This window comes from Carcharodon carcharias, chromosome 1 (assembly GCF_017639515.1).
Source record: "Carcharodon carcharias isolate sCarCar2 chromosome 1, sCarCar2.pri, whole genome shotgun sequence".
In the NCBI taxonomy this organism is placed as follows: Eukaryota; Metazoa; Chordata; class Chondrichthyes; order Lamniformes; family Lamnidae; genus Carcharodon; species Carcharodon carcharias.
Window position 1 is genome coordinate 237,761,842 of NC_054467.1, and position 14,626 is coordinate 237,776,467.

Consider the following 14,626-nt stretch of genomic DNA (forward strand, 5'->3'; position numbering starts at 1 on the left):
ACTTATCTAGTTTCCCCTTAAATACAGTACTTGTATGCTGTATCACTGAGCCCTGAGGTGAACACCATTGCAAATACCTTTCGTAATGGCCTCTCAGATACACAGTTATGTTTCGCTCTGAACTGTGTCAAGAGAAAGATAGCTCTCCAACTGCTGCTGAGTGAAGCTCCAGTGGCCTGGATAAAGGTGAAATCACCGAGGAGCTGGAGTACACGGGTGCACATTCCTGAGCAAACTTTTTTTTTTAAAACAGTGTATGCTGCCTCTCAGGTAGATCTGAAATAACATTCCCGTCACTGTGGATTGATATAACACCTTGAACGTAATTAAATATCCCCAGGCGATTCACAGTGAGTGCTGTGAAGAAAATTTGACACAGCCATATGAGGCAATGTCGGGGCAGTCAAAAGTTTGGTCAAAGAGGTAGGTTTTAAAGATCGTCTTAAAGGAGGAAAGTGAGGTAGAGAGGCTGAGAGGGATAGGGAGGGAATTCCAGAGTTTGGGGCCTCGGCGGCTGAAGGCACGGCCACCAATGGTAGAGTAATTAAAACTGGGATTCTCAAGCTACCAGAATGAGAAGCAGAGGCATCTGGGAGTGCTGTGGGGCTGGAGGAAATTATGGAGATAAGAAGAGGCGAGGCCGTGGAGAGATCTGAAAACAAGGAGGAGATTTTTATGATTGCTTAACCAGGGGTCAATGTAGGTCAGCAAGCAAGGGGATTGGCAAGTGGGATTTGGTACAAGGAAGGACACAGGAAGCAGAATTACGGGGTTGGGACGTGGGAGGTCGGCCAGGAGTGTGTTGGAATAGGAGAATCCAAAAGTAACAAAGGCATGGTTGACAACTTCAGCAGCAGATGAACTAAGGTAAGGGCAGAGTCAGGGGATATTACGGAGTTGGAAATAGGCGATCTCAGTGACGGCGTTGGTATGTGGTCAGAAACTTAGCTTGTGGTCAAACATTACACCAAGGTCGCGAAAAGTCTGGTTCAGTATTAGGCGGTTGCCAGGGAGAGGGATTCGGGTAACAGGGGAATGGAGTTTGTAGCAGGGACCGGACACAATGGCTTCAGCCTTCCCAATATTAGAAGATGTGATTAGCCTTAAGACAATTTTATCTGGTAAGCTGCAATCCTGGGGGTGGAGGGTAGGGGGGGAGATATTTCAGTATCTTTTTTCACAATTTTGTTCTAAACCAAATCCTGCCAGAGGCTTGAGATTGAGAAGTAATAGATGGAAACTCGTAACCTGGCACCACATGATCAGACATAAGTGGAAACATGATAGCGATTCACAAGACCCAGTAAATGTAGTCATGGTCCAAAATACACAGGGACGATGGCCGAATTCGCCTTTGAAATCTCACAAAAAGCCCACAAAAAATTAAAGACTGGCAAAAAATTCAAAATATTGAAAGAAAGGTCACCCTGTGTCTTTGATGGGAATAGCGAAAGTGGGAGGTACAGAGTCTGTGAGGAGCTGCTCCATCAATCACAGATTCTGTCTCTCCTATGCTCGCTGCTCCAGCTCCTCCAATGACAGGTTCCCTCCCTCCTGCTCTTGCTGCTCCTCCAGAGACAGAATTTATGGGGGCACATGTTGATCCGTGCAAATGGCCTCAAGACGGTGAGGGCTGAGGAGCTAGTCTCCAGAGCAGATAAGGCCTGATGGAGATGTGAAGGTGTGTGTGAGAGAGTGAGTGGTGATATCCCTTGAGTTGGCAGTGGGTGAGATGCCAGTCAATGTGTGATGGCCTTGTGAGTGTGTGAGTTTAGAGTGATGAGATGGCTGATCTACCGTGCAGAACGAATGAGATCATTCATCCTCTTTCTGCACTGGATGGTCGACCTCTTCTCTACAGCATTGGCATTGACCACCACTGTCTCTGCCTCCCAGGCGGGAGTGATGAGATTGCTGGACCCCCTGTGGCCAGGGTGGGGTTAGAGGGTATCACGATGGCCTCCACGGCATCCAGAAGACATCCCAGGGATGCTTCACTGAATCGGGAGAGCGCACTCTTCTTGGCTTTTGGGGCCATGTCTTCACTGGACCAGTCCTGGGCTCAAGCATTGAGAACAGTGCGGATGGCAGCAGTTTAAATATGGCGCCCTGCGTGAGGAAGCAGCGAGTTAAGGAATGGTGGGCAAATCAGATCAGCCAACCAGTGATCCAGCGTGTTGCCTGTCGCTGCATAATTAATGAGGTGGGAATGGGATGATTTGGCATGAAAAGCCGCCATTGCGGCCGGCAGATAAAGTCCATTTTCCCACCTGCTACCGCACTTAGTGCAAATCTGAGAGGATTCCACCCTAGGACTCAGTGCATGAAAATGAAAAAGCAGCCTCTAAAAGCCAGAAATGAGGAAGTAGCCCTAGAAAAATTAAACCAGGCAGTACGTTTTCCTCAAAGAGCCCTCGGGGAAAAAAAAAAAATTTTACCTCTGATGTAAATCTTTGTTGATGCAGATCTTTACCATGGAGAATGGTGTTGACAATGAGACAATACTACATCTGCCTTTGACAGCACTCTTAACAACACAAAAGTACCTTTATAAAAGCTTCGATTACCTCACCGGCCCATCATTTCCAATGTTACTGGCTTTACTCTGTGGTATATACACAAAAAGGCACTTTTAAAAGGAACATTTGTCAGTTATGCTCCCCCTGATTTCAGCAATGCTTCCTGTTTGTTCATTTAACAGAATTCTGGACTCATGCAGGCAAAAGCTGGTCAATGCTCTCCCAACCCCAGACACATGAGCTGGGGGCCCCTGATTCTCTAATAGACAATGGCAAGCACAGCAATATTAAGTTGGCCAGCACTGCGTACAGGAGTCTTCTCAACACTCACCTATGCATCTCACTCACAGGTAACTTCATTGCCTGGAGCACAACCTGATGTCGGCAAAGCTCGTCCTTAGAGAGTGGCACAGCACTGCAATTCCTCCGCATATCAAGGGACGGGACTACGTATTAAGATTCAGATCTGGCTCTGCCCTCTTCAACCACAAGCTTACCCAACAAGTTTGAACGTCAATGTCATTTAACTCTTTCAGAGCAAGGTTTGTATGACAGAGGAACAACTCGAGCACTATTTCCATTGCTCTCACCAGTAGGGTTGCCCATTCTGGTTGGAGGTATTCCTGATGTTCTATCATAAGGCCTCTCGCCTCCTACTGCCCCACCCAGCCTTCTTTTCCCAGCTCCAACATTTTGCTTCATAACTATTAAACCAAAATGTTAATTCGCTGGCTTCTGACTCTGGCTGAACCTACATTTTCAACCTTCCAAGACCTTTTGGGCAATGCTAATACAATCTATCTCCTAATGGTTCCATTTGTGAGGCACTGCCCTCGAAAGGTAACTGAACCAGAGAAAGGGTTAAAATTGCTTCATGCAATATTTAATAAGATGATAGGAAGTTGGAGCCTCAGTCGGCCATTCAGCCCTATGGATCTGCTCTGCCATTCAATAAGATCATGGCTGATCTGATTGTGGCCTAACTCCAAGTGCCTGCCTGCCCCTCATAACCTTCGACTCCCTCGTAAGATCAAAAGTTTGTCTAACTCAACCTTGGATATACTCAATGACCCAGCCTTCACTGCTCCCTGTGGAAGACGATTCCAAAGACTAATGACTCTGAGAGAAAAGAAATTCCTCCTCATCTCTGTCTTAAATGGGAGATCCATTAGACCCAGACAGTGGGACCTTCCGGCCCTACTCACCACCGGGATCATCTGGTCCCTCCAAAAGTCAATGGGTTTCTGGCTGGACTGCCGAATCTCCTGTGGCTGGTCTCACAGACAGGGCCAGAAAATCCCAGCCATTATTTTGAAACTGTGCACCCTAGTTCTAGATTCCCCCATGGAGGGGGCGGGGGGAACATTCTTTCAGCATCTACCCTGTCAAGTCCCCTCAGGATCTTATGTGTTCCAATAGGAGCATCACGAATAAGTAATGAATGAGTTAACTTTAAATCCAGTAATACCTTTGCAAAAGCAACACACAAGGAAATCATTAATGTTTTATCACGTCCATAACTAATATAGCAGAGTGCAGTTTTAACCCTAACCACTGTGCTGACCTAACAGTGAATCATGTGCACCTGACTCCATAATCAGACTATAATAAAACAAACTAAATTCTTACAAAGAATCTAGGAAAGTACACGGCCAATCCCAAAGGCTGATACCTCCCGATTGTTCACGCCCTCAGTATCTTTCTGCCTTGCTGTTAAATGTTTCAATATTGATTGCCGCTCCGTTTAATACACACACGTTCACTAAGTTCTGCAGAAAATAGTTAAATCTGACCCATGCACCATATCTGTGTCAAAACTGAGCCTCGCATCGCCCAGTTACAGATTTTATGGCAATCTTCCACATATTGTTACGATCTCCCACAGAGACTAGTAACTTTTTGAAAGAGATGCATTTCCCAGCGACTGATGGAAAGAACCAAAGTAAAAGATTTCAAAGGCGGAATCTTCTGTCCCGCCAGCAGTGGGAAGCTTGGGTGGGGGGAACTTAATTTGGCGTGAGGCCAAAAATCAGTTTCCAGGCGGCGGGATGAGCTTTAGGAATGAGCGTTCTTGGGACTTTAAAGGTGGGTTGAGCTTCCCGACGGGAAATGTTGGGAAGCCCTTTTGCATGTGTCCGCACGTCATGCATACTCCTTAAAAGGCCAGTTCTCTGGAATTAAGTTGCCTCTCCAAATTCAGTCAGTGAGAAATTAGAACATTCGCTTTTGCGACTGCACATAACCGGTGTGAACCTGGTGGGGTATGCTTCTTCCATGATGAAAGGTGAGTTGGCGCTACATTGTCCTCTTTGGGGAGGGTCTGTAAACGCCAGCCTATGCTTCAGACTGGGTGGTGGCAGCGCAAGTTGCATGGAGGATGACCACGGAAGGGTTAGTGGGGAAGGAGGGAGAAGTGGCCGGGTAAAGCTGGAAGGGATAGTGCAAGCTGTCTGGGTGCCCTTTAAATATGGCGCCCAGACCTTCGACCCCATGAGAGCTAATGATGGGAACGGCAACTTCCTGCCACGAGAATTGGCAGGCTCCTCGCGGATGCATATTTAATGAGCTGAGCAACACAAGATTGCGAATGGTCAGCTATCCCGTGTTTCCACCCCCACCACCACCCGCAGTGGAAATCACTCCCACCTCTGCGCCCGCCATCGAACTTAGATTCCAGAATGGAAGATTGCGGATGTGTTTTAAGACTTTTACTGTAACAAGGAAACTAAAATCAACGCGGACCAAACATAAACAGGCAATTAATACGCCAAACTGAAGAAATAGTGCCATCGCATTCACTAATTAATCAATCAAGATTTGCCTTACAACTCCTATCGCTGTGCGCTGCACTTCTGGCAGATATATATGTTACAGTAACTGTTTCCTTCATGACTCCTAGCTCTCCAGCAGGCTCACTTCTCCCTACCATGCTTGGTCAAAACATCCTGTGTCCTTCAAAAAGTTTCATTTTGCCTTAGATACCAGGTCCGATTTTCACCAATAAGGCCCACCTTGCTGACTCCTTGTTCCTTAAATCTCCAAAAGTCCTGTCTGTTCTGTTCTCTTTTTTCTAACAGAAAACGAACTCTCCCAAGCATCCTGCTTGGTTGTTAACACAAAACAGTCTTTCTGCTTCTACATAGATGTAGCTGCTTTGTCTCAAAAATACAGAAAGGGAATAGAGGCACTGGAGAAGGTACAAGAAAGATTTCTCTCTGTCTCAAAAAGCAGCTGTTCTGTTCTCAGTGAGGTAGTGTAAAGGTATGAAAAGTGTCACTTGACATTTCAAAGGTTTTCTGTAAGTGTTTCTCCCCGACGGCAACCAAATCACATGGGCATGTCTCAAAGCTAGTGTGCTTCCGAAATTCTCAATTTTATCTTATGTTAAAGGGGATGTTTTAAGATATAGCTATCTTGTAAAATCCAGCTTCATAACAATATTAGGGTTCAATTTATCCGTTCTTTAAATATCTTGGATCATCTCTCCCTATTCTTCTTCAGAGAAAACAAATCCAGACTCTGGATTTATTATGTCTATTAAATTTATATTATATTTATGGCCCCCTGGTTTTGGACTCCTGCACAAATGGAAACATCCTGTCTCTATCAGCCTTGTCAAAGCCCTTCATAATTTTAAAGATGTTGGTTTGGTTTCCAACCCTCTCCCCTTTTTCTGGTCTTTTCCTGTTCAATCTTTCCTAGTGGGTATAACCTCTCAGACCTGGTCTCATCCCTGTAAATCTTTCTTGTACCTTCTCCAGTGCCTCTGTTCCCTTTCTGTAAAATGGAGACCAGAACTCATGGTTCTTAAGTCACCAAATCAATATTCGGACACTTCTTACATCACACTGTTGCCACAAGGCACAGAAAGATTCCAACGCAGAAATGATGGCCTCAAACAAACAGCTGGATAAAAAAAATGAGATTGGCAAGCCATGGTGAGCAGAAATATCTCAACAATGAAAAGTGACAGACGTGCAGTAGTGAAAAACAAGGTTTTGCACAATTGTAGCAGTTCTTTGCCACACCATTTTTCAATTGCTGTTGAAAGATTGAAGCATTAAACGAAAAGTAAAGTAGCTCCCTTCCCCCCTCCCCGTGCAATAACCGACATGGCAAAAGGAGCAAAATGCAAGAAGGTTTAATGGAACATTCTGGCACCGGGTAAAACTTTTCAGTTATCACTCACCTATCGTGGAAATGACGGCTTTATTTTGCCAATTAGCTGCTGGTTGCCTCCATAACCCCCATTCCGACCTCAGGAGTATTCTGTTTTGAAGAAAGTTTTAACACTGCCCTGTTGGATTGCCAATCAGATCGTGCCAGAGACAGCCAGTTTGCGTTGTCATGGTCAGTTGAACATTTAAGAAAATTAACAAACCTAGTTTATATGCCACTTGAGCTTTGCTTTCATAGATTAAGGTTTTAATTCAATCCTTCACCAGTTCTAGTGCACATAATTATGTACAATTTGCAGGACAGATCCAGGCCATTTGGCCCTACTAGTCTAGGCCAGTGTTTATGCTCCACATAGCCTCCTCCCACCCTACTTTAAATCCATACCCATTTTTGATAAGTAGTGCCCTATCCCCCAGCCCAATTAAGGCAATGTCTAAGTCATAAATACAAGTTTCTTTTGAAAAAGCTGCCAGGTTTTCGAAGACTCATTATTCTCAACTTAGAGAAAACAACTTCCTTTCTTCGTAATCTTCCAGATTGAACAGTGACATGCCGTAGCAGAGTTATATATCGTGGAAATATCAGTAGGATGATCCAATAGAATAGCCACACAATAAGAGTGGAAAACCAATAGTTAACAAGACATTAATGAGTATCAAGTCCCTTTTTGAAGACTGTAAGGAAATAGAGATAGTTTAAGTGAATTATATTGGCATTTGCAAGTGTTAGGAATGATTTTTAGCTTTAAAGTTTAAGTTTAATTTGTATTTCTGTATGTGTGTTAAGATAAATTGAGTTTTAGTTTCACTTTAAAAGGGTGCTTGCGTTTTTTTACAACTATTGCAGCTAAGTTAAACAAACAAGGGTAGAAGAATTGGGCTGTTGTCTAGCAACAGGGGGCCAGAGAGGCAGGCCCCCCCCACAGACACACACAGAAGACAGCAGTTTGATTTGGAAGCTGTTGGACTTCAACTGGTTTGGGAGAAAGCTGCCAAACAGAAGCCACCTAGAAGGGACAGATAGCCAGAAAAGAAAAACCCCAAAACCCAGGGGAGTGGAAGAGGGAAAAGTCCAAAGAAGACCTTTTAGTCAAAGGAAGGACAAGAACCTGGAAAACTTCCCGTTAACTGAAATTAAGAGTGAGGGGCAGAGAGAAAAGCTCCAAGCTTCAGATTTAAAGAGGTAAAAGATGTAGAAAGCAGACTTAAAGTGAGAACAGCTTGCAAGAAGCAAGAAGGTCCAAAGAGACAAGTGAAGGTCTATAACCTTTTGCTATGGGCATGTGAAGCAGTGGTGTACTGTTGACGGTTGAGCCAGAGAGACAGTGTGTGGGAGACATCTTGAATGCATGTGGTGACCCAGGGAAGAGGAACATCAGAAGGAGAGTTCGAAACCCTGGAGGTGAACCCTTGTGGAAGGCGTCCGAGAGAAAGCATCAGTTTGGAAGAAGATTCCAAAGTGAGTTATTGGAGAGTGGAAACTCTCGTGTGAAAGATGGAATTCGGTGAGACCGGTTGGCTCACGGTGTAACAAGCATCTGGGGAGAGTTGAGGAGAGGTCCACAGCATCTGGTTGAGGTGGCATCTGTCACTTGATTACAGAGTCTGGTATGTCTGACCACAAGGTACCATAGATTTACATGGACTGTGTACTTACTGTGCACATTAGAGTATAAGATAGCTTTTGTAACTAGTGTTATCCTTACAAATCAGTATACATCTGTAAAGGTATAGTTGTGGGTGAAGGAGTATTGTAATATAGTTAATCTTTTCTTGTTTAATAAACGTTTTATTCTTTTGTTAAAAATTCATTAACTGACCCCGGTGACTCTGTTCAGTGGCTACTCTCCATGTATCTAAACAAACAAATTAAAGTTAGGATCTGTCAAGCTGGATTCCACTCTGGAATCAGGCTTGTCCAGGGGTAACCTCAGCTGGGATCATAACAAAGAGCAAGAATTGAGTGTAATTATTTAGCTTCCATCAGGGTTGCCAACCCTCCAGCATTGGCCTGGAGTCTTCAGCAATTGAAGCTCAATCTTCAGGACACTGCTGTGTGCAACCCTGGAGAAAAATCATCAGGATATTAAAAAAAGATGGGGCAGAACTTTTTGTCCCGTGGACAAGCGCGCGCTCGACCCGATCGGGGGTAAAATAGTGCGCAAGGACGTTGGGTGAGCATCCCGATGTCATCGCGCACTTGCACAATATTTCGCTCGGTGGGTGGCGCTTGGGTGCTGGAGTGGCACCCACCATCAATTAAGCAGCCACTTAAAGCCCTGAAATGAGTCCAATTGAATGTGATTTTTCCTTGCCCGTGCAATTTCCAGCTCGTCGCATGGGCAAAACGGGCAGGCAGCCAGCCGACATTTTCACAAACCTCAGCCAAGGACAGGATAAAAAGGGTCCGCAGCATTGCCAGTGTGAGTGGTGAGGTGTTTTGGAGATAACTTGCTGCTGGTTGGTTATTGGTACTTGGCAGCCTCATTTCTGTCCGGGGTTTCATTCTTAGCATTTCCAGGCTTTATTTCAGGACTCATTGCAGTCTGCAAGGCCCTCGGAGGATTCAAACCATGTGGAAACTTCCAGTTGTCAGACAGCCTTCCCTTGCCCTGGTAATGGGGATTGTGATCTCTCCTCTGAGGAGGAAGAGAGGAACAGAAGGAAGAGGAGGCCAGGTGTCCAGGCTTCCCAGGGGAGGGACCTGTGGGAGGAGGGGCACAGGCACAAGGTGCACAGGGCCAGCAGGTGGTCTAAGGTGAAGGGGCCACAGAAGACACCACTATCCTGCTGCCAGGGTATACAGGTGACGATGCAGCTACCTCAATATTTCTGAGGTGCAATGCCTAAGGAGGCTCCACCTCTCAACAGAGACAGTGACCTCCATCTGTCAGGTGATTGGGCCTGAGATCAGCTCTGACTGTGTGGGTGGACACCCCATGCCAGTGGCTCTGAAGGTCACAGTGCCCCTCAACCTCTATGCCTACGGCTCTTTCCAGGGATCAGTGGGGGATCTGTGTCGAGTCTCCCAATCAGCTGTCCACAGTTGTGTCAAGCTGGTGATAGACGCTCTGTTCAGGCGGGTTCTGACCTTTATTCTTTCGTGTACAGACAAGGCCAGCCAGGTTGAGCGAGCCAGAGGTCTTGCAGCGATTGCTGGGTTCCCCTGAATCCAGGGTGCAATCGACATGTGGCCGTCAAGGTGCCTAGAGGGTCAGCCGGGTGTCTTCGTCAACAGGAAGGGCTTCCACTCCATGAACGTGCAGATAGTGTGTGATCACAGGATGCAAATTCTGCAAGTCTGTATAAGGTGCCCAGGCAGCTTCATGATGCGTACATCCTGAGATACTCCCAGGTGCTGAGGCTCTTCAGTGCTCCAGCCCGACTGGATGGATGGGTGACAAGGGCTGGCTGTTGAAAAGGTGGCTCATGACGCCTCTCCACCACCACCAGGACAGAGGCAGAGCAGCGTTACAGTGTGAGTCATGCCTCCACAAGGGCGGAGGTAGAGAGGGCCATAGGTCTTCTGAAGATGTGCTTCCGATGCCCGGACGGTTCAGGGGGAACACTACAATAACCCCCAGAGCGGGTGTCACTGATAGTGGTTGCATGCTGCTCTCTCCACAATCTGGCTCTGGCAAGGGGGAGGACCCGTTGGATGAAAAGGATCTTGACGCAGCTGCACAGGCCACAGAGGTTGAATGCAGTAGTGGGTCAGAAGAGGAGCACAGTGAGGAGATCATGGAGCCGGACCTCGGTAACCTCCAGGGAGGCAGGGACACCAGGGGCGCCTTGACCCAAGGCTCCTTCAGCTTCATGCCAGGGCTGCCGCCTCCATTCCGGATGTCTGACAGGACCCTTTTACTTGAAAGAACACTCATTACCTGCGCCACTTATATCTAGCATTACATACTGGCGTAACCTGCACCAATAAAATAAAAAGGTGAAGCATACTCAGGTCATGATGACAAAAGCAAAATTTATTTCATTTTGACAATTCCAAACTATTTACATAAACTCCTCTGGCCTTCATTCCCAGGCCAGTATAGATGAAGTAAACACAAATAAACATAAAATCGCACATGACCTGTCCCTCTTGTGCTTATGGTGCCTTTAACTTATGCTTGCGAGTGCTATATCTAGGTGCTCCCCCCTCGCTGGCACTGGCATTGGAGGCAGCCTGCTGACTCTGCTGTCTTGTTGGCCTTGATGACCTTGGCAGTGGTCCTCTGGCCAGTGGAGTCTGTGCTGGCCCTGCTTGGGAGGGAGCGGCCAGTGCCACGCCTGGCACTTCCCCAGTCATCGCAGCCTCATCAGATGCCATGGTCACTGGCAGAGGGGCAGAGGAACTGCTGCCATCATCCGGAGCGCCCTGAGAGGAGCCCGCAGAGACGACAAGCAGTTCGTGCGCCAATGTGAGTTCGCTCTGGACCTCCCTACATACCATTGATGGACGGCGCCTAGCTGGGATATTGGGTGCCTCATCCATCTCCCACACTATCACTGACTACCTGAGGTCTTTGCCTGTGTGAGGGCTTGCAGGTCCGAGCGCAACCCCAGGTACCCCTCATTCTGTCCCTGGAGCTGCCTCTTCATGAGAGTCACCACTCTCTCAATGGAGGAGGCAGTGCACTCAGTCATGAGGGTCAACACAGTGCTGATGCTCCACATGAACTCCTCCATAACAGAGACCTCCCGCACATCTCACTGGATATCCAGCATCTGCCATCTAATGGACAACTCCAGAGGCTCATAATCAGCCTTTGACTGAGCATTGTCCTGATCCCCAGCAGTCCTTCCGACTGCCTACACCGTGGGCACTTCTTGCCTCCGCCTGCACCTCAAGCAAGTGTGAAGTGCCCTCACCGATGTGCACCGAGATACTGGCTGCTGATCTAATGCCCACTGAGGTGCTGGTATCTGAGCTGGTGCCTTGGTTCAGGGAGCGGGTGTGACGCAGGTGCAATAGAAGCTCGGTGGTCCTCTGGCATCAGGGGTGGCCCTTCGGGGTCCACAGAGCGAAAGCCTGCTGGTGAATCTAAAAGGGAGAACAAGGACATGTCATTAATTAAAGTTATCACACTGTCACGTGCATGCCAGGCACCCTGGTGAGACATGGAGATCTGCATCATGGTGCCATCATCTTCCAATGATCAATGGGGACTCCAAATTCGAGGCTCCCATCAATGAGGAGACTAGACTGGAATGATTGCACAATCCGAAACTCTCACCTCTGTGCAATGCACTCTGGCACCCCCGTCTCTCCATGCCCGGTTACACGGGGAATGTGCAGGCTCTCGAGCTCTAGCACGTCCTGCTCGAACCTGCTGAGCAGCAGCAGGTTGGCCGGGCCTCCGCCTGTACATGTCCTCTGCCTGGTTATGGCTTGTCTTCTCCTGAAAGGACACAGGAGCATTGATTAGTCCACTCTCTACCTGCTGAGCCAATGCAGCCTGGCCAACCCCAGCTGAGCAACACCTCGCAGGGCACATACGAGTTGCAGCCCTCGAGCCGCAAAGCACTCAGTCCAAGCAGCCAGGGCTCACTCCCATTGTCAGCATGTCATTGGCAGTTGGCACTCAGACTCTAGCACCCCTGAGGTTCACAGGGGGACAGCCACACCTGAACACGTCTGCACACTGACCAATGCCAACACAGTACTCACCCTTCCTGAGCGCAGCACGTCACTGAAGTGCTACCGGCACTGCACCCATGTGCGTTGCACCATGTTATGGCTGCTCACCATCGCTGCCGCCCCCTCCCATGCCTCTTTGTGAGGTGCGATGGCCTTCCCTAGGGACAAGGGTGTCCCTCCTGGCAGCCACCTCCTCCAGAAGGACAGCGAGGCACTCGTGGAAAAGCTGGGGGGGAGGGGGATGGCCAAGTGCCCACCCGAACTGCCCTCCCGCCTGCCAAGTCTAGCCGCACTCAACTCCACTGGGGGCGCTAAACGCACGTCCTTCCTTGGCAGCTTCCCAGGGGCTGCCTGGGCCGTTTTTATACCTCTGCCAATCCGACAGGCCCCTGCCCCCGCTCGGCCCTTCCCGGCCAGCGAGGAGCCGCTGATTGCGGTTGGGGCCTGATCGCGGAAGGCAGGCCATTTTCTGTCCACTGCCAGGCCCGTCCACCGTGCCTGCCTGACGACCTCAAAATCCTGCCCATGGGTTTTTTTTTGGTAATTTTCTTTGAACATTTCTCTTTGCCAGATGTAAAAATAATGCAAATGGGGGAGTTAAAAAAAAAGGCTCTTTGGCTGACAGTCAAGCATCATCCAATTGGGTAATGAATCTTTTTGCTTTCCAATTAGTATAGGGAGGCAGTGCATCACCAGGATGGGTGTGTTGGCTGGCGAATGGCAGCTGGGTGGGGAGACATAGGATGAAATCTCCAGGAATACTTTTAATCACAGTTGGCAACACCAGCTGCAGTTCAAATCGGGCCTGCAAGATTTCGACTTCATTCAATCTGAAGAAAGGTCTTTGTTTCTCATGTTGCTGGTTCCTAGTGGTTGCTTAGCAACCTCAGCAACCAAGCTATAGGTAGTTTCTATCAAGAAAATATCATTTGACTCCTTTTTTTAAAAAACGGCCCCATTGAAATGCTCGATGGTTGAAGTGGAATGTATGTGGAGATAATTTATGGGTGGTCTAAGCCCACACAGTCCACCAGGCATGTGACATTGGCTTCACACAGACCAAGCGAATCAAGTTAAAGCAGAGCTAACTGTCCCTTTCATGTTGGTCACTGAGCTGCTGTGCTCTTTCCTTCCTCGCAATTAATTAAAACTTTTTGACAGCTATTTGAAGGTTAATCTTTATCAAGGAAAGGCTAAATACGTTTGGCTTCGAGCACGTACCAGCTACTCCAATGACTGTGTGTTAACGAGGAAATTTTAACAGTCAAGACTGACAGTAGCACAGGGCTCGACCAGCTTGTCAAAGCTCCTTGGAAACAAGTTACTGATTTTGCAGCTGCTTAAGAGTTGACAGGTTTTACCAAGTTTAAAAGGGGCAGGGGGAGGGCTGTGGCTTGAATTCTGCTAATTTCCCATGAATTTTCAGTCGGAAAAGCAAACGACATAACTTTGGTACCTAATGCCCACAATAGCTCTCAGTCAGATGGATCTCTCCATGGCTTCAGCCTTCCCGAGCTCTAGAACCTTCTCCAGTCCTACAATCCTCCAAGTTCTCTGCCTTCCTCTAATTCTGGTTTCTTGAGCATTCCAATTTTTACTGGTGGCTCTGCCTTCAGCTGCTTAGGCCCCAAGTTCTTGAACTCCCTCTGGAAACCTCTCTTCGTCTCTCTCCACTCTGTGCTATGTTTTAAAAAGTGACTCTTTGACCAAGCGTTTGTTCACCAGTCCTAATATCCCTGTGGCTTGATGTCAACAGTTGTCATGAGGCAGAAACTCTAAACTCTTTTAAAAAGTACCTGGATCTGCACCTTAAATGCTGTAAGCTACAGGGTGCAGGTAGGTGGGATTAGAAAGGGCACCTGGGTGTCCTCGGGCTTGCATGGACAAGATAGACCGAATGGCCTCCTTCTGTGCTGTAACTTTTCTGTGGTTCTATGGTCTGATAATACCCCTCTTTGGGGCTTTTTACTTCATAAAAGGTCCTCCATAAATTCAAGTTGTTATTATTAAAAGGCATGATAGATGACAAAAATGAACTGCTATTTAATCTGCACATTAGAAAGACTTATAATTATATCGTGCCTTTTGAGAATTCAGGACATCCCAAAGCGCTTTACATCCAATTAGTTATTTTACTTTTGAAGTGAAATCACTGGTGGAAGGTAGAAAACATAGCAGCCAAATTGCACACGGCAAGTTCCAACCAACAGCAATGTGATCAAGGCCCGCTAATCTGTTTTTTGTGATGCTGACTGATGGAAAATTAATGGCCAGGACACCGGGGATAACTCACC

At 47.5% G+C, this 14,626-nt stretch overlaps 1 protein-coding gene across 2 annotated transcripts in view; it reads right to left on the minus strand.

Annotated features, from left to right (window-relative positions):
- rnf24 (ring finger protein 24) overlaps positions 1–14,626 on the minus strand; it is a 167,366-nt gene that overhangs the window by 92,329 nt on the left and 60,411 nt on the right. Inside the window, exon 1 of one of the 2 annotated variants that reach the window (XM_041199440.1) lies at positions 2,851–2,958. The exons of the other annotated variant lie outside the window; for it this stretch is intronic. Within the exon in view, the coding sequence (XP_041055374.1) occupies positions 2,851–2,951 (101 nt within the window). The 5' untranslated portion in view covers positions 2,952–2,958. Of the gene's footprint in view, positions 1–2,850; positions 2,959–14,626 lie in introns of those variants that run through there. 2 annotated transcript variants of the gene reach the window in all.